Consider the following 19395-nt stretch of genomic DNA (forward strand, 5'->3'; position numbering starts at 1 on the left):
CTAATTAACGAGGCCAGTGATTGTTTGAAAGGAGTAATGAAGTATAGAAAATGCCTGCGTCAGGCATTATTAAAGCCAAGCAGGACACTTAAAGAAGGGATGAGGCATTGGTCAGAAAGACACAGCTGTACAATCGATGAATTATCTTCCCAAAGGAAACCTAAAGTGTAAATCGGTGAGTAATTATCGCCAAAAATAAACATTTTCACCCATTCACTGATGCAGCAAACGATTTTGTGATACATTATTCAGTTTGAATATTAATAATGTGAGGGTAGATAAGCTGCAATTAGTGGAGGATTTTGTAAACATATGGAAATGAAACTGATTTTGAAGTTGATAAATATTGAACTTGAGACAATGAACGAGTGAAACTTGTTTGAAGCACCAACTTCCAGTCATTGAAGCTTGTCAAATTGACTTTGCTTCATTCTCATTCCTTTTACAGGCATTTAAATTTGTTTCTCAAACATTCCCTCTCCCCTCCACGAAGCTTTGAGTTTTGGGTGTTTATCTAATTTATGCATCTTGAGAAAGTCTGAATTTATTGGCACCGGGCTAATGGTAGTCATTAACCTTTGTAGCAACCAAACGTTTGATTGGAATATGGCATTTCCTGCTTCAAAGGGAAGTCCCATTCCGTTTTGCAATTCAGACACTTCAAATGAGTCATTTAACAGTATTTTACTTCAAAGGGGAAGTTTATGCGGTGTAATAACTTTACCTCATCAGACGCAACATGCATTTGAGCTCACACTGTCGGACACGCCTAATGCACCCGGCAGACGGTGAGAACACATTCCAAAGGGTGAGGATAGGCGTCACAAAAGCAAGGGTTCATAATGACAGACAGTTTACATCTTAAACTCACTGAGCTGTGATGGAATATTAGCGCTTTATTAGGAACAATGCATCTGGAGACTTAATTGTGTCTTATCATTAAGCTGATCCCCAACTAATTATAGCTTATAATTAATGAGCTGTGATTACGAGACTACTTATGAATTCCAAGTTGAACTTTGCATGATGTGTTAAAGAAGCTTGGTTTGCTGTTTTTGATTGACACCTGGAAACTGCAGTTGTATTTCTTTAGTTTATTAATGATTCCAAACATTTGCGTCATATGTGTTCAGGAAAATGTTGGACTTATGGTAAATATTTTGGTGTTTTTGTGAGTTTCTAGTTTACAGCAGAGTTTAAGGCCAGGTTCACTTATAACCCAGGTTCACTTATAAAATGACGTCAGCCAGAAGAGTCTGAGGGGAGACAATAAAGTGCTGCAGCAATGTCGGCAGGAGTTACTTTACTAACTCAACATTGGTTCTAAAGCAGGTAAATGAGCAGAACATACTTAGGTGCAAGAATGTACATGTATGCTCCAATAGGTTCACCCATTTGTTAATTAAAAAAGCTTTTAATTTGAGTATAATCAAAAAAGAGGATTATAAAAACTATAGGTATTCTTGACCGCGCTTTTAGCGTATGTTATTTACACTGAACTTAAAGGTCACTCCATCTTGGGCCTGCTTCTTGATTCAGCGCAGGAGGTGGGAGAAAGAGAAATGACATCCACCCCCTGAATGACATGATGTCATCTCTACGCAGTTCCTTCAGTAAGTGCCTGAAGGAGCGTCATTGGAAGTCGTTTCTTTCTGCTGCTCTAAGGCTGTATAACCAGAGCCACTCACAGTAAATCCTCCAATTGATGGTAGTACTGTTACCATTCACTTCTCCAACCTGTGCCATATTTTTCAACCATGGTGCCATGACCTAATACCTTCTGTCTGCATGATTGTGTAAATATATCTAATGCATTATGTTTTCTTATAAACTGTACATGCTGTTCTTTTGCTTCATTGTTGCGCGAATGTTGCTCCAGACTTTTTCTTTCACAGCTCTATTCCGATCAAAGAAAGACTTGGTATTATATAATTCCGGGTGGAGAACAAACCACAATCATTCATTTCTCCTCCATGATCAATTTTCAAACTGTGAATGAAAAAGAATCCCATCTATATGTCACTACCAAATCCAAGACCCTGATTTGTCAAAGTTCAACTGGTTTAACTTTCAATGCGAGTTCAACAGCCACGCATTTTGCACATAGAGCGCGAAAACTGACACAAGAATTCTCATAGAGACACACGAACACACAAGAGTTTTGAATGCGAAAGCCCGAAATGTGCATAAACACGTTTACAAAACCGTTTAATTGGACGTAGTTGCTTAAACACACATTTCCGAACCCATTGTGAATGTAGTATAATAATGTCAAAATTTCCCCACTGAAGGACAAATTATCAGCTGTCATATCTCTATGTGCAAATGAGCAGGTGACCGACCATAAGACAAATTTAACACTTCTGTCTAAGTCAGGGGTGTCAAACTCATTTTGGTTCGGGGGCCACATTCAACCCGTCTAATCTCAAGTGGGCCGTACCAGTAACGTAAAGGCAAAATAACAGCTTTGTTTTAGTTTTTGTTTACTTAATTGGAAAGCATGCCTCAACCAACATGGTAGCCTAATCATTTCTTATTGCACATTCTTTCATAGAGGCCAACGGATCTTAAATAAAATTAATTTCAATTAAAAAAAAAAGGTCTATTCAATTTTATACAGTCTGAATATTTTACATCTGACACTGAAGCAATCCCGATAATAAACTCATGAGGGGCTACGGGAAAAAATGAAACGCCTGCCTAAAATGTAAATGTCCAAACCATTAAAAAATTACACTAAATTAAACTTGCAAACATTTGTGAACCAAGGTTATTATAGTTAACGAAAACGAACGAAAAAACTAAAACTAGAACTGAAAAAACATTTTCGTTAACTGAAATAAAAATAAAAACGAGAGTTTTTAAAAAAACGAAAACTAACTAAAACTGTTTGTTGTGTGTATAAAACTAACTGAAACTAACTAATATTAACCCCAAAAAATACTTCGTTTTCGTCTTTGTTAATAAGTCTTTTGGGTTGAAATAAAGTCTATTTACTTCACCCTGCTAGTTTTACTGTGTATCTGAACTAGAGGGCTGCATTGGGATTGGGTCCCGCGGGACCCAAATCTCGCGGGATTGGGCGGTTTGAATTGTGCTGCGGGCGGGAGCGGGCGGCAGAAAAAAAACCCCGCGGGATCAGTGCTGCCATGAATATCTCATGAATATATATTAGCGGACTACGTAAGGCTGAGCGGCTGTTGGATTCTTATGTACTGAAGCTCCGTGAAGGCACCAGGTAGAAACGCCTATTGGCCTCTGTCATTTAACCTGTTGTTGGGGGTGTGCAACGCCCCGCCCCGCCTCTTACTAAGAGCGCGCTTCAGGCCGTCTGTCTGCGCGCGCACACACGCACACTTTTAACCGAACGGGATTTGTGAAAATATATTTAATAATTAAGTTGCAAATTACACTAAAGAGGAATGCATGAAAAGATGAGGCTGGAGGAGGGACATGAATCTCTTTAATAATATCAATACAAATACGTGTTTTTTTTTCCTGCGGGACGGGAGACATTACAAAATCAATGCATCTCTATTACTGTGCGGGACTAAATTCTATGAGTTTTGCGGGTGCGGGCGGGAGCGGACATACATATTGCGGGTGTGGGCGGGAGTGTAACGTATACGTTGCGGGAGCGGGCGGGATTGGTCAGAAATTCAGCGGGCGCGGGCGGGAGCGGGATGAAGAAAATGGTCCCGCGCAGGGCTTTAATCTGAACCTTACGGCATCACGTAGTCTGTGACGTCACATGATGTCTGTCGGACACTGCGGGCTAGCGTGGTCATAGACATTTACATGAGCGTGATGGCTGCATTAAAAGTTGGGAGAAAGCGGGAGAGTCCTATTTGGGACTTTTTTGAATATAACAGCGTCGAAAACTAAAGTAAGTGCCTTGTAGTCGAAGCAGGAGACAACATTTGTGGAACGCTCCTCAAAGGGAAAAACCCTATGAATCTAAAAGTACATTTAAAAAGCGCACACAACAATGCAAATCAACAGTACCTAGACAAGCTAGCCTGTCGCCCGCCTTCCCCCGAAAAAGAAGCGAGAGCAGATAACGTAATGCTGTTATCGGCTGTTGTATTTTAATTTAAGGATGGTTGTCCTTGTGTCCTCTGAATAATAAGTGTTTCAAAATGTATCTTTGATTGCGTTTTTATCATACAATACTTATTCTGGTGATTTTGAATCATGCACCTGACAAATATCCTAATTTACAAAAAAAAAGAAGAAAAAACTAAAACTAACACTAAAACTAATAAAAACTAAACTAAAACGAAGCAATTTCAAAAAATAAAAACTAATAAAAACTAGTAAAGCAGCCTCTAAAAACTAATTAAAACTAAATAAATTTAAAAACAAAAATTTCAAAACTAAATAAAAACTAAAACTAATAAAAAATCCGAAACTATTATAACCTTGTTATGAACATAGGAGTTTGGAGTTAACCTCCCTTTCTCTCCTGAAATTTCACCCGGCCATTAATGTCAGGATTCAAATCCTGTGCAGCAACACATTTACTGTCATTCAAGTGTGCAAAACACAGTGGCAACACCTGCCTACATCCTGACCTTTAATGGGGCGCCATCAGTAACTTCACGTGACCAGTTCACTCCAACATCATCCAGCACATTAACTAGAGAGCTGACTATGTCATCAGCTGTTGTTGTGTCCATCAACTCCAGAAACTTCACTGTGACGTCTCTTCAACACATCTAATAAATATGCACAGATTCAAAGATTCAGATTCAAAGATTTTTATTGTCAGTGTATTTCTACATCGAAATTCCGTTGGCACTCAGTCAAAAAGAAGTAAACATCAAGAATAAATAAAAGAAAAATATAAGAATATAAAAAATCTGTAAAAAAACGTTAGGAAGCTTTAAATAAAGATGTCATGATAAATTAAACAGTTTTATTGCACATATAGTTGTGTGTTGTACTGAGGGGTGTCTCTGATGGATAAGATTAAGTCAATGGGAGATGGAAAGCGGGGGGTGGAGACTACAGCTCTGGGGAAGAAGCTGCGTCTCAGTCTGTTTGTCCTTGTTTTTAAAACCCCGTACCTTTTGCCCGATTGCAGCGGCACAAACAGGGAATGTCCAGGGTGGCTACTGTCCGTGCTGATGGCCCGTGCTCTTCTCTGTAGACGGTCTTTATAGATAACGTCCAGGTCTGGGAGCTTGGCTCCCACAATCCTCTGCGCTGTCTTCACCACCCGGGACAGGTCTCTCCTCTCCTCTGCTGTGCAGCTGCTGTACCACACTGTACAGCCCTGGGAGAGGATGGACTCCACGGTGCTTCTGCAGAACTTCCTGAGAAGTCCCGGAGCCAGACCCGCCTTCCTCGGCTTCCTCAGGAAGAACAGCCTCTGATGGGCCCTTTTCACCAGTTTGGAGGTGTTCAGTGTCCGTGTCAGGTTCTTGGAGATGTGGATGCCAAGAAACCTGACGGAGTCGGTCTGTTCCACCTCCTCACCTCTGATGTGAAGTGGGGGTTGAGTTGTTCTCCTGGTCCTCCTGAAGTCTATAATGACTTCCTTGGTTTTGGTGGGATTGAGGACCAGATCGCTGGCTGAACACCACTCCTCCAGGTGTTGAATCTCCTGCCTGTACCAGGTCTCATTATTGTCAGCAATGAGGCCCACCACTGTAGTGTCATCCGCAAAATTTCACTATGGTGTTGGAAGAGTGGATGGGGCACAGTCCTGTGTAAAAAGTGTGAAGAGGGCTGGACTGAGCACACAGCTGTATATACCTGTGATGTCGGTGCTTTCATCAATAGCGACTGAAAAGGCTATCAATGACTGGATTCCTTCATTTGGCGCCCAAGTCTCCTCAGAGATGTTGGATCTATAATCGTAATCTTTGACAGACTTATGCTAGCAAAGGTCGACTGCTTTTTGGGATACAACCTTTCTGTAGCCTTCAGCATTTTTTTAACAAGTTCACCATCTAAAAATGGTTTGAATGTTTGCACCAACTTTTTTGCAATAAGGTAGCTAGCTTTCACTGCTCCATCACTGACATCACGGCTTCAGTAAATGCAGACAGTTATTTATCAGTCCAGCTAATAGTTGATAAATCCTATTTTTTCTTAACTGCAAATGGTGAAACTTTTCTCTATGGTGAGTCTCATTGTGGTGCTGAAAGTTATATTCTCTGAGCACTGTGACCTGTTGATGACATACCAACCATCCAGGTTTTGAATTCAGCTCTGTGAACAGACAAAACTGTCAATTTTTCCTGGAAAGTTCAGGACTTCACATCAACCTTTTTTTCTTTTTGCCGACAACTTGGTCATTATTGTGTCACAACTGATCATTCTTATAGCAACGTAACATTGGTGAGGCTCACAGGGAACCGGACTACCCAGACGCAGAGCTGTTAGGCTTTGCTTTTGGGATATGCAGAGATATGCTGTTTCTCCTGTTTTGCTTTTCCTTTGCTCCCCCTAGTGGCGGAATTGCGCATTTCGGTTATTTCTTTAAAAAATCATAACTCGCCACAGGAATGGACTACAAATGTGCTTTTTTTTAAAACATCCTTTTGATTTTTATTCTTCATGTCTGGGCCAGACTATAGTACCTGGCGGTCCGGATACGGCCCACGGGCCGTGTGTTTGACACCCCTGGTCTAAGTTTTCTTTACTGGAGCCCGATGTTTTTGCGAGCTACCCTCCCAAACCTGTTAGATTTTCTTAAAATAACAATAGTGAATTGTAGTTGGGTCATTACCATATTTTCCACACTATAGAGCGCACAGAACTATATTCGAACCTATGTCACCAAACTATAGGGAGACAGGCAAGCAAGTGAAGAGTCAATTACAAGTCAACATGTCAGTAAGACTTCATTAACTGCATTAATATAAAGATTATGATTAAGATTAACTTTATAAATCCCCCTAGGGAAATTCAGTTGTAGTAGCAGCACCATAAAACAAATACAAAATAAAATTTTAGCCACGTTAGATGCATCAGCATTTTCACAATACCTGCAAATTATTTGCAAGTCAGGAGAAAAAGTGTGATACAGCTGAAACAAACATTACTGTGACTAACACTAACTCCCAACCTTTTTAGTAAAAGATAACAAAAAAACACAGTCCAACACGTTTCACGTACATGTTAGCATATTCACAATAACAGCCACTGTGGGTACCGGATCCACTCGGGCTGCCGGATGTTCTCGGGGTCCCGAGTCGATCCGGTACCCACACCACACTACTCAGAAAGCCTAGGCGCATTGTCATTTTTTGAAAAGATTAAGGCTTTTAAGTGCACACTATTATACGGAAAATACGGTCAACCATAAAAGGTATTAATGGTGGTGGTTGGGTATCATCTGTTTATTTTTTTTTCATGACAGTTTTTTGGGTAATGTGAACCTGTAACATATTCATAGCTCTTCACACTGAAGGGAAAGGCTTTAAAGGCTTGTTTACAGCAAACAAGATTTTTTTAAATGCCAGAAAATGACATTTATGCGCTATTCATCACTCTAGGTACCCCAGCATCCAATTCCACAGACCACTGTGTGTTTTTAAGGGTCATAGGCTCATTTGGGATTGTTTCACTAAAAGCAGTCATCTCTCGATTAGGCTGCTGAGCGGAGCAATGAGGAAGTGGTTCATTCAAGGGCGTTCTGGTCACAGAGCGATCCATTCCTCATCCCACGTGGCCGATTGCCTCCAAAGTTATCCAAAATGTCTGTAATGATTTTTTTCAGACAGCTGACTGGCCCGGTTCGCTCACATCGCTCGGCAAATTTTTACCTGATAATGTGCATGGACACACTGGCTGAGCACGTTCGCCTGACCTTGCTGCACCAGCTAACTCAAGGGGGGAGTGGAAGACAACGTTTCCACTTATCTGTTCCATTTGCTGAGGGAAAAGCAGCTCTCCCTCGCTTCCTCTCATCGTGACTTTGAGCCTTTTGTTTTACCTGGGCCGCAGATAACATCTCCCAGGTTGCTCAAATCGTGCACACAGGCTCTCTGAGTGCAATTAGCAGTTATGAATTGAATAAACAGAAAAAAAATTCTAAAGGATGTGACAGATTCAATCTGGCTTGTTGGGCACAATGTTGCCCTTTTTAAATTTTGTAGCCCTAATTGCATTTGTCTTTGACAGCTGCATGAATCAGGCAGTTGCAGCGCATAATGAGTTGCTGATTAGAGATTTGAAAATTCACTCACTGGTGATTTGGTGCTATTTTTTTCACAGAAAACATAGGACAATTTCCTCTAATGCCACCAGTTAAGGTAATTACTCTATAATTGCCTTATCAAGGTGTCATGCAAAAGTCATGGCAAAAAATAAAATATCCTGAGCATTTTGGGCACTTTGTCACTCTACAGTCAGTATGTAGTCAACACATGCAAAAGCAGGCCATTTTTGTGCAGTAACAAGGTTTAAAACTCGTTTAAACTCATCCCAGTAAGGTTGTTTCATTGATTTATTTAGTTTTTAATCAAAAGATTTGCATTGGGACCTTTTTTTTTAATTAAACAATGTCTGCACCGTTCTATTGTGTTGTAACTTTTGTTATGTACACATGAATTGGTGCCACTACAGATTGATTGGACCCACTCCAATCAAAAATTGTGTTTTTACCATGTTCTTGCACTTTTCTCTAAACGGAAGGCATATATAAAGAAAATTTAGATGTGCTTGACTGTGTTTCTGTTTATTTTTTTATTCAAATTGTGGTTGATAAGAAGCAAACAAACAAAAAAGTCGTTGGAAAAAGCTTGTAGCCATGATGTAGGTGCTATAAGTAGATTTTCTGAATCTACAAAGGAAATCGAGACATTGATGTGTTTTCTAGGCTAGTGCTTTGGTGATCTTGGTCTAGGAGAGGGTCTTCGTGATGTGAAAACCCAGGAATTTGGTGATGTTCACTATTTCCACAGTTGCTCTGTTGACGTTTGAGAGGAGCATGTTGAGTCCACACAGTCCACAGCAATCCACTTTGTCTTCTCCATGTTTAGAGAGAGATTGTTGTCTCTACCCCACCTGACCTGGAGGTTCACCTACATTCTTTATTTTGTCTCATCCCTGCCACTGATGAGACCAACCACAGTTGCACATACGTTTTGTCTGTGTATTTGTTGGAGATGTTGAAGCTGTGTGCCGGTATGCATTCATTGGTCAACAGAGGGAGGAGGAGGGGACTTAACACTCAGCCTTGAGGGGCTCCAATGTTCAGAGTAAATATGCTGGATTTGTTGCTACCCACCTAAACTGCCTGATACCCCCCGGTCAGGGCGTTTAAGCAACCCCACTGCAGAGTGTTGATTCCCAGAAGGACCAGTAAATAAATAAGAAAGAAAATCTTTATATATATATGTAGTACTTTTGCCAGAGAGCAACTCACAAACTACTCCACAATGTTAAAACAAGATAGAACTAGATCAATAATACATGCTGCTTAAGCAGATTAAACCCAATGAAAGAAAAGATACACAGGTAAAAGATGAGATGAGAACTAAAGTTTATTAAACCTTTACCTACTGGACATTTAACCGGTGACACCCAAATAACACTCTCTCTTTGACATACTGTAACTCTTCCATTGTTTACATGATCAACGTGAATCAGCTGATTCTGAAAGGCAACTTTGCAAATCGGCTTTGCACCGATACGCATCACAGTGCAAAGCCACTTTTCTCCGCTTCACATTCTGCTGGAATTATCTTAACTGCGTTAATGGCTGAAGAGTGACAGTATTCGAAATCACCAGTTGAGTGGTTGGCCATAATGCAAAATGGAGGGGGGTTGAGGGAGTGGGGGGTGGGAAAAATGAAAGCTGATGTGGTCAACATACAGATGTTCCAATCTAAAAGAGGTGTATAGGAGGGGAACTGCAACCAGACTTAGGGTCACGGTGTGCAGAATGATGAAAAAGAGGCCAGAGTTTGGCAGCTGTGAGCAGCAGCATGGTTAGAAGGGTTTTAAGCATTGAAAAATCATACTGCTGACAGACGAACGGGTTTAAACACAAAAAAGACTTCCTGAAAAGGACATTTTTTTATGGAAATTGAAACAATATCTGAGTGAGAAAACTGCTGACAAAGACAAAAAACAGGACTTTCTTGACCATCCATATATATCCGGTCTTTTTTAAATTTCCTTTTATACTGAACCTGACCCCGTCGTCTGGTCACACAGTTGCCTAATATTTTGCTAATATTATTTTCTTATTATTAGTAACAGTGGTTTAAAGAAAAAGACACACTTTAAAAATTCTGACAGGACAAATTAACATGTGCACCCTCTGTTTTGGGATTTTTAACTGCCTCAGCAGTTGCTTAAATTCATTTACCACACCAGTGCTTTCTGACCTCCCACACCCCCCACCATTCAACCCCCCATTGTTACAGCAAATTCAAATCCCTTTTTAGAAACCTATTTGAAGTCCTCCTTGTTCTTTATAGAGCAGTCATTGCTCTCTTCCCCTCTCATCCAAAAGCTCTTATTTTGACATGCCCAACCTCTTCTCACACTCAGTTTCATAGGTCATAGAAATAACCACTAGTGCACCTGAATGCAACCGCATGTAAAAGTCAGATTAATGATATCTAGGACCCTGTGGTTAAAATGCAGTTAGTTTAAAAGGAGAAAAGCTGAAGGATTGGATTAGGTACAGAAAAAACAAAAACAAAATAAATGTCTGGTGAGGACAGTGTCATTTATAATAGCATGTTTCATTATCTCCTACAGTTGGGGAACCCACACTCTTTTGGCATGTCAGCTACTTTTAAAACAACCAAGCCCAAAAAAACTTTTGTATCTATCTTTATCTATATCTACATCTTATGATGGCCCTGAATTGCAAATCACATCAACAAATATCACAACGCAAAAACATTTTATAGATTACAATGGCAGTTAAAAAATAAAAAAAATATTTAAAAAAAAACAGCATTACATTTTAGAAAAGATTTAAACAAAATTCCAGAAAAACAAAAAACAAAAATGAAAAACCTTTTTGGAAAACAAAAGTAATTTAAAGAAATCAAACAAAATGTTTAAAAACGAAACACAATAAGAAAACTGGAAAGATTGAGTACTATGGGACATCGCTGATTGTATGATCTCCCATAGTACCTACCCAGCCAGCAAGGCCAAGTGGACCCCATGTGGTTTAAAAGTGGGAAGTAAATGTGGGCCAGGGTGGCTGGCTAGCATACTGTGCCAACCTACTGAGTGCCCACTTAAGCCAATGTGGGCAAACATTGGTGGGGCCACCACGAAAACTGCAGACAAATCCATTCGGGGCCTGAGATTTCTTTGCACTTTGAACCATATGGGGCCCACTTGGCCTTGCTGGCTGGGTTTCTTTTCCAGCTTCCATAAAAAAAGAAAAAAATAATAATATACAGAAATTAAATCAAAATGTAAAAAAATGTAAAAAAAAATGTAAAATGTAAAAAAAAAATGAAACGTGATAAGAGACCGGAAAAAGTTGTTTTTGTTTTCTGGAAATCACTTTTGTTTTCCGAAAAAAAATTTTTTGGGACACCAAATATATATAAATGCCCCTCTCACCCTTCCGTGGGTGGTTTCTCACACAAACTTGGGTCCTCTACCAGAGGTTTGGGAGCTTGAGGGTCCTGAAGTATCTTAGCTGTTCCTAGCACTGCACTTTTCTACACTGAGGTCTTTCATGATATCTGTTGTAGCCACTCCTCGAGCTTGGGGGTTACTGCCCCAAGTGCCCCATTTACCACAGGCACCACTGTCACCTTCACTTTCAATACTTTCTCCAGTTCATCTCTGAGTCCCTGGTATTTCTGCAGTTTCTCATGTTCCTTCCTTCTTCCTGATGTGCATCTCACTGGTACAGTAACTCAGCCTCATTCGTTTGATTTGTTTTTTTTTTTTTCTGTTGAAATTTTAATAAAATCTGCCAGTAAGCTCTGAAAACGAGAAGTACATTTGTGCTGTAGCCCCCAAAAAACTTTTTTTTTAAAGCTATGTTTATATTTGGATTTCCCTATTGCGAAGTTATGATCACTTTTCCTCCCGGCTTTAAGGACCCACTCCATCAAAAATCGTGTTTTTTGGTGTATTTAACATGTTCTTGTTTCATATTTCTTATAATGGAGGACATATAAAAAGAAAATTAAACTTAAAATTGCATTTCTATGTGACGAAGAAGCCAGAAGCATCTGGCTCAAAACTGTATGGCTGGATAGCTCCAGTATCGCTCAGCATTTTTGTTGCACTGCTAATTTCAGGTTGGGGTTGTGAGGGGCTGTAAGATAGCGGGAGAACGTGTAAACGGAGGAATGATGGGTAAACGGGTCTGGTTTACTTTGCGCCAACAGTCCCATCCACAACCCAGAGGCAATTTTTTTTAATAAACTCCAGCCGCTCCACAGAAACTATGTCCTACAAAAAAACAGGTTTTTGATTTTGGCTAAAAACTGCATAATAATAAAACACCATTTTAAACACTTTTTACAATAGATCAAAATATTATCAGAGAGGAACTTTAAAGTTCAATTATAATATTTAAAAGATACAACCCCTCTTAGATACCAGTTTTCAATGGGATCGTTGACAATCAAGCTTTGGTTGTTCCAGATTATGTGTTTAAGCAAAACTAAAGTTTGTTTCCATATGAAAACGCTAAACATTACATACCAGTTGCAGTTTATTTTTCAATACATATTGAGTTTGGCCCGTGACTTTACTTCACTGCTTAACTGTGGATTTGAGTTTGACACCCCTGGTCTTGACCAGATTGCTGTCATGGTACCTCCAGGAGCCTTCCCCTTCTCTTCTCTGCTCTTGCTCCCCAGATTGAACCCAGCTGTTGGCACTCTCCTCATCAGCCTCCTGCTCCATTTAAGATGGACCTTCACCAGCATTCATCACCAGTTCGTTGCCCTCAACGGTGCAGTACTCAGTCTCACGATCTCACGTGATCATAATCTGAATCTAGATCCACTCTCGTTCATGTATTCATGTCTACCTCCTTGTCTACAGGAGCTATCTCTGCCAACCTGGGTCCACCCTTCTAGCTTCTGTCCGGTTATGCCTGAGCTCCTGCCCTCCAGTCAATCCACAACTCCAGGACTCAGCCTCACGCCAAGACTCCTCACTTTGTCTCCATACATTGGGACGCTACTCACCGATTGGCCCACATTCCATCTCCTTCGTCTCAGCTGTCTCATCCCAAGTTCCTCCGATACTCTTGGACAATAAATCCTTTATATTCCACTACAATACTTGTGTGATCTTTCTGGGTTCCAGCCTCTGGGTCTCTTTTTTTTTGCTCTCCGCTTTCATGAAAATGGCACCAACAATCATGTCATGTTCAAAGTCATTTAAATCCTCTTTATTCCTCATTCTGATGCTCAGTTTGAACTGCAGCAGATCGTCTTGACCATGTCTACTTGCCTAAATGCATTGAGCTGCTTGGCTGATGAGAAATTTTTCATTAACAAGCCGCTGGACTGGTGTGCCATAAAAACTGCTCAGTGAGTGTAAGTTGCATTTGCTTCTTTCTTTGGGTGTTGTTTTTTTTTTTTTTTTTTTAGGTTACCCACCTATGGGACAAACACAAGGCTTTAAACCAGCACCACGCCAACTGATAAAGTCACTTAGATGAGTGGTGAAATGTATCAAAAAAGAAGACTTTAAGTCCAGATGCCATGATTCAATTTCAAAACATTTATTGGAAGTGCTAATTCTTTTGAATATTAGGATTTCCTTTTTGTATATTCTACAGGACTGTATTAAATATTTTTATGACAGAGAAAAAGGTATTCTTCAATTCAATTCAATTTTCCAAATTCACAACAACAGTCATCTTAATGGGCTTCGTATCAGTAATTGTAAGGTAAACATACAATCAAAAAGGATCATAAATGCATTGAATTCATTAGGATAATACTAAACTTTAACCAAACAGACTAAACTAAACTGGACATCCCTGCCCTTAGACCCGTCCTTCGCGGTAAAGAAAAACTCCTAAAAGAACGGATTCCGGAAAAAAAACGAAGAAACCTCAGAGGTGCCCACATGAAGGAGGGATCCTCCCCCAGGACAGACAGTTGATGTACCAGAACTATTAGAGAATAATTAGCTTATCTAACGCTACAACTACATATTTAAAGTCCAGCAGATGAAGTTGGGGATGAGCCAACAGATGAGCCAACTGGAATCTGGAAGCACTCCCACTCACCAGGACGGGAGTGGGGAAGAGGGACAGTACATGAATCGCACTGCACCAAACAGAGGCATGGAGAACTAAACGATAGTATCATTTAGTTCATGTTTAGTGGGAGCCAGTTTAGCTCGTGCTGGTTTGCGGCGCCTTCCGTCCGTGAAACCCGGGTTCGACTCCGGGCTGCTCCCTGTTCCCTTCTCTACCTCTGCCAATTCCAAGCCCGGTTTGAGAAGGTTGCGTCAGGAAGGGCATCCGGCGTAAAACATTGCCAATTTTACCATGCGACTCGTTCGCTGTGGCGACCCCTGATGGGAGAAGCCGAAAGTGGAAGAAGATTTAGTTCATGTTTAGTATCATGATGAAAGTATCAAGAAGAGAGGAGAGAAGGAGAGTAGACGAGAAAAGAGGACAGAACCCCAGTGCACCATAGTTTCCCCAGCTTCAAACCTTTAGCAGCCTAGTGACAACTTTATTGTCAAGTTTAATTTAAACAAATTAACAGTTCGCCCGGGTGGCGGATGTTCCCTGCCGGTTCCCGTGTGGGGTTGGGGGGATTCTGGCTGCCGCTGCGGTGGGGGTCTTGGGGTGGGGATGGCTGGGCACTCTCCCTCCTTCTTTTCACGTTCCACCATCCATTTTAGAAGAACATAAACACTCACCTGAGCACAGGTGTTAGCTCAACAGTTTGCATGACTGAATGACTGAAATATTTCACACTAGTTGGTTTTAAGGCATAAGTATGCGTGTGTGAACACTATCTGTTTTGTGTACATGTCGACAGGTGGACATTTTTGCAGCTAGCAGGTGTGTTTATAACATTTGAGTGTGTGTGTGTGGACAGGCTCCGCCCTTTTTGTACTACATTTGAACCTTACCATAATGATTAACAACAAGTAAACTTGTTGCTTTATGCTGCTTCATGGTCTTATCCCCCTTCCCCTCCTATTATCACCCTCCTACCCCCCCTCTCTCTAACGTCCCTCTCTCTTCTTCCCTTCTTTCCTTTTCCGTCCGGTCCAACACCAAAGGTTTTCAGACATGATTGAAATTAATAAAGTTTGGCCTCAACTACAAAAGGGGTTTATTCAGTCATACCTTTGGTTTGTCTGAAGATTAATAACCCCTCTTGTTAAAGTAAAATATGTCCAACGCAAGAGGCCCTCAGCTCTCATCTGTCTGCCCAGCTGTTGGACAGGACAAGTTAAAAAAAACAAAAAAAAAACAAAAAAAAAACAATTAACAGTAAGGTAAATATTTTCTGAACACTAGCTAGTCTGAGAAAAAGCCTGTCCAAAGAGGAATGTTTTAAGTCTTACTTTGAATGTATAAACTGTGTCGGCCTCTCTTACATGAGCTAAAATCTCAAATCTTTTTTAAATTCAATTTCTATCTGATACTTTCTTCTTAACTAATATTCATTTTTGTCTATAGGAATTGAATTGTGAAGTGTTGTATTAACAAAGATAAAAAAATAGCCTTTTTATACCTAATTTTAATGCTAAGTGACCAAATTAATCAAAATAAAAAATAGATTAAAAAATATAATAATAATAATAATAATAATAAAATAACAGTGAATGGAAAGGGTTGCAGAACTGGATAGTAAAGTTCAGGTAGTTGTTTTACTCACCTTTATTCCTTGTGCTATCCTAGGCACTTTACTATTGGGAGTGAGTTCATCTAGACCCCACTAGACAGTGCACTGAACTTCTTTCTTCAATGATTTGTGATCTTCACTGGTTTCCGTGAATTACATGAAATCCTCTTCACCTTTATCCATCTGTGTCATGGTAGGGAGAACACGTCAATGCAAGGGTGGGGTCATAGGATAGCACAAGGGTTAAGGTAGCGCCAGAACCAAGAGAGGACAAGTGCCTTCACATGGAGTTAGATTTTGATCTAGAGGGCAAATATGTCACATACATTTACAGAATGTGTTTGTTTTTTTTTACTTGTCCTGTCAAACAGCTAAGTAAACAGATGGGAGCTGAAGGCCTCTTGTGTTGGACATGTTTTATATTAACAAAAGGATGATTCTTCAGACAAACCAGAGGTATGTCTAAATAAACCCCTTTTGTAATTAAGGCCAAACTTTATTCATTTTAGTCATATTTAAAAGTCTTTGTGTTGGATTGGACGGAAAAAGAAAGGAGGGAAGAAGAGAGAGGGATGTTAGAGTGGGGGGGGGGGGGGGGGGGTAGGAGGGTGATTATAGAAGGGGGGGGGCGTAAAACCATGAAACAGCATAAGACAACAAGTTGCTGGGTGTTTATAATCATTACAGTCAGGTTCAGATGTAAAACAAATCTAGAAGGGGCGGGGCCTGTCCACACACACTGAAATGTTATAAACACAACTGTTGGCTCCAAAAATGCTCACATGTCAACATGTACACAATACAAATATCATTCACACACGCATACGTATACCTTCAAACCAACTAGTGTGAAATATTTCATTCAATCATGCAAAATATTTGTGCAAAGGTGAGCTAACACCTGTGCTTCAGTTCGTATTAATGTTCTTCTAAAATGGATGATGGAATGTAAAAAGGAGGGAGAGTGCCCAGTCATCCCCACACCAAGACCCCCGCCACAGCAGCAGTGGCAGCCAGAACCCCCAACGCCCGCACGGCAGGGGATAAAGAAAAACTGCCCCCCAGGCGATCACATGGTTGCCATTAAAGAAACTAGTTTTTTAGAGAACATGAAATTGATTCAAATCCTGCTTGTGCTTGGATTTTGGGCAAGAACTGTAGGAATTAAGAATGTCCATAAGGGAGAGCTAAACGGTGAATTTCTTTAAAGCCATAGTCAGCATTTTTTGCTGTGTTCACTGAGTGTGCATGGTTTTGTGAGTTAGTGATACTTTCCTGCAGCAGTTGTTTTGGTTGCATTTTTGAGATACTCTAAATTTTTCTTGTTGAGTTTCTCGCAATATCCAATCACCTCTTCTCACGGAAATGAGAAGTCATGCACTTTTATAACATTTCTTTTTATATGGAAAACACAATCAGCAGTTTTAGATAGAATTAAAAGCCACAAAAAGCGCCCTGTTTTAAAGGGAAAAAGAAGATTCTTAAAAAGGAAGTAAGAAATATTTGCTCTCCTTTCTTTTTGCATTCAGATTGGTGACACACAGCAGGAATATCTCGGCCATGTTCACCAAAAAGCAACAAAACTCTCAGTTTCTGACTTTAGGTAAGAGTCAGTTTACAAAATCTGGCTTTCTGAAGATTTAAAATTGTGTCTCTGATTTAATTAAAAAAACGTTTTTTCCCCCAATAATTCAGTCTCATGTCTTATAAGCTCATTTGCCTCAGGTAAGTGTATTCTCCTATTTCCTTTTCATAATTTCAGATCAAAATCACAAACAACTAAAAATAGCCTTTTTGTGATGTGTTTGAAGGTCAGATTAGACTGGTTGGGTCTGGATCGACTCGCTGCTCTGGAAGAGTTGAAGTTTACCACAATGGAATCTGGGGAACAGTCTGTGATGATGACTGGGATTTAAAGGATGCTAAAGTGATCTGCAGACAGTTGTCCTGTGGGCCAGTTCTTCAAGCTCCTGGATCAGCTCATTTTGGTCAAGGATCAGACAAAATCTGGCTGGATAATGTAGCATGTTCAGGCAGTGAAAGCTCATTGACACAGTGTGGTCACAACGGCTATGGAAAACATAACTGTAATCATGGGGAAGATGCTGGTGTCATCTGTTCAGGTAAAGAGACTTCCTAAATTATTGTGAGTTTTATGAAAATCCTTTCCTGACATGCTGTTTAGAGTTTGTGATGCTGTCATCTTCTGCTGAGTCTCTGAACCATTTACAGGGGGAAAAAAGACATTTTTGTGATGTGTTTTAAGATCCGATTAGACTGGTTGGGTTTGGATCGACTCGCTGCTCTGGAAGAGTTGAAGTCCAACACGATGGAGTCTGGGGAACAGTCTGTGATGATGACTGGGGTCTAAATGATGCAAAAGTGGTCTGTAGACAGTTGTTTTGTGGGACAGCTCTTCAAGCTCCTGATTCAGCTCATTTTGGTCAAGGATCAAACCCAATCTGGCTGGATGATGTAGCATGTTCAGGCAGTGAAGGCTCATTAACAGAATGTGGTCACAGAGGTTATGGAACACATAACTGTCATCACGGTGAAGATGCTGGTGTCATCTGTTCAGGTGAGGAGACTTCCTACATTATTGTGAGTTTTATGAAAATCCTTTGCTGTTCCTGATAAGCTGCTCAGAGTTTGTGATGCAGTCATCTTCTCCTCATCTGAGTCTCTGAACCATTTCCAGGAGAAAGAAATAGCCTTTTTGTGATGTGTTTTAAGGTCAGATCAGGCTGGTTGGGTCTGGATCGACTCGCTGCTCTGGAAGAGTTGAAGTCCAACACAGAGGATCCTGGGGAACAGTCTGTGATGATGAATGGGATCTAAATGATGCAAATGTGGTCTGCAGACAGTTGTCCTGTGGGACAGCTCTTCATGCTCCTGGATCAGCTCATTTTGGTCAAGGATCAGGCACAATCTGGCTGGATAATGTGGCCTGTTATGGCAGTGAAAGCTCATTAACAGAGTGTGGTCACAACGATTATGGAGAACATAACTGTAATCACGGTGAAGATGCTGGTGTCATCTGTTCAGGTGAGTCACTGTACTATTTCTTATTTAGAATATCAGCTAGACCAAAAATCACAGTTACGAGTGTTTCAATTTGCTTTAACCAAACTTCCCACAGAAAGTCTTGTAAAGCCCAGCATCTCCATGGATCCTGTTGGAGAGGTCTCCTGGGGTCAGGAACTCAGAATCACCTGTTCCACTGCAGCTGAACTTTTAGGACAAACCTTTTTTCTCCAGAAAAGCTCGGGTTCCTTCAAACAGACACAAATTTCTTCAAGCCGCGCTGCAACCTTCACCATCTCTAAAGTGAATTTTGATCACGACGGATCGTACCAGTGTCACTACGAGAAAACTGTTTCTGGTCAAACGTACACTTCACCTGTAAGTGACCTACGTAACATTATTGGTAAGAAAAATATAATTTCCTATTTATTAAAAATTAAAGCACTGAAAAACATGAGAAAGGAGTCAGATTCACATTTTTTTTTTATATTTTCTGCATTTTTTCAGTGAACGTCCTAAAGCCCAGACTCTCTGTGAGTTCTACTAATGTTTTGTGGGGTCAGAAATTTGCATTCACTTGTTCAAT

General features: G+C 40.4%; 1 protein-coding gene across 1 annotated transcript; it reads left to right on the top strand.

Annotated features, from left to right (window-relative positions):
• The first annotated feature begins 17345 nt into the window (after window positions 1-17345).
• On the top strand, window positions 17346-19366 carry LOC144988496 (scavenger receptor cysteine-rich domain-containing protein DMBT1-like). The gene is made up of 5 exons (XM_078938929.1): window positions 17346-17388; window positions 17497-17510; window positions 17575-17908; window positions 18519-19212; window positions 19317-19366. Exons 1-4 carry the CDS (start codon window positions 17346-17348, stop codon window positions 19013-19015), a joined length of 888 nt encoding a protein of 295 aa, XP_078795055.1. The 3' UTR covers window positions 19016-19212; window positions 19317-19366.
• Window positions 19367-19395: the final 29 nt, after the last annotated feature.

The sequence above is a fragment of the Oryzias latipes genome, chromosome 20 (assembly GCF_053564925.1).
Source record: "Oryzias latipes strain Hd-rR chromosome 20, Olatipes_Hd-rR_3.1".
Taxonomy (NCBI): domain Eukaryota; kingdom Metazoa; phylum Chordata; class Actinopteri; order Beloniformes; family Adrianichthyidae; genus Oryzias; species Oryzias latipes.

Bases quoted from the DNA above. Each gene is read 5' to 3' on its own strand.
- LOC144988496 (XM_078938929.1), top strand. From the start codon at position 17,346: ATGTTCACCAAAAAGCAACAAAACTCTCAGTTTCTGACTTTAG. The intron at 17,909-18,518 runs GTAAAGAGACTT...ATGTGTTTTAAG, and splicing joins TGCTGGTGTCATCTGTTCAG to GTCAGATCAGGCTGGTTGGG.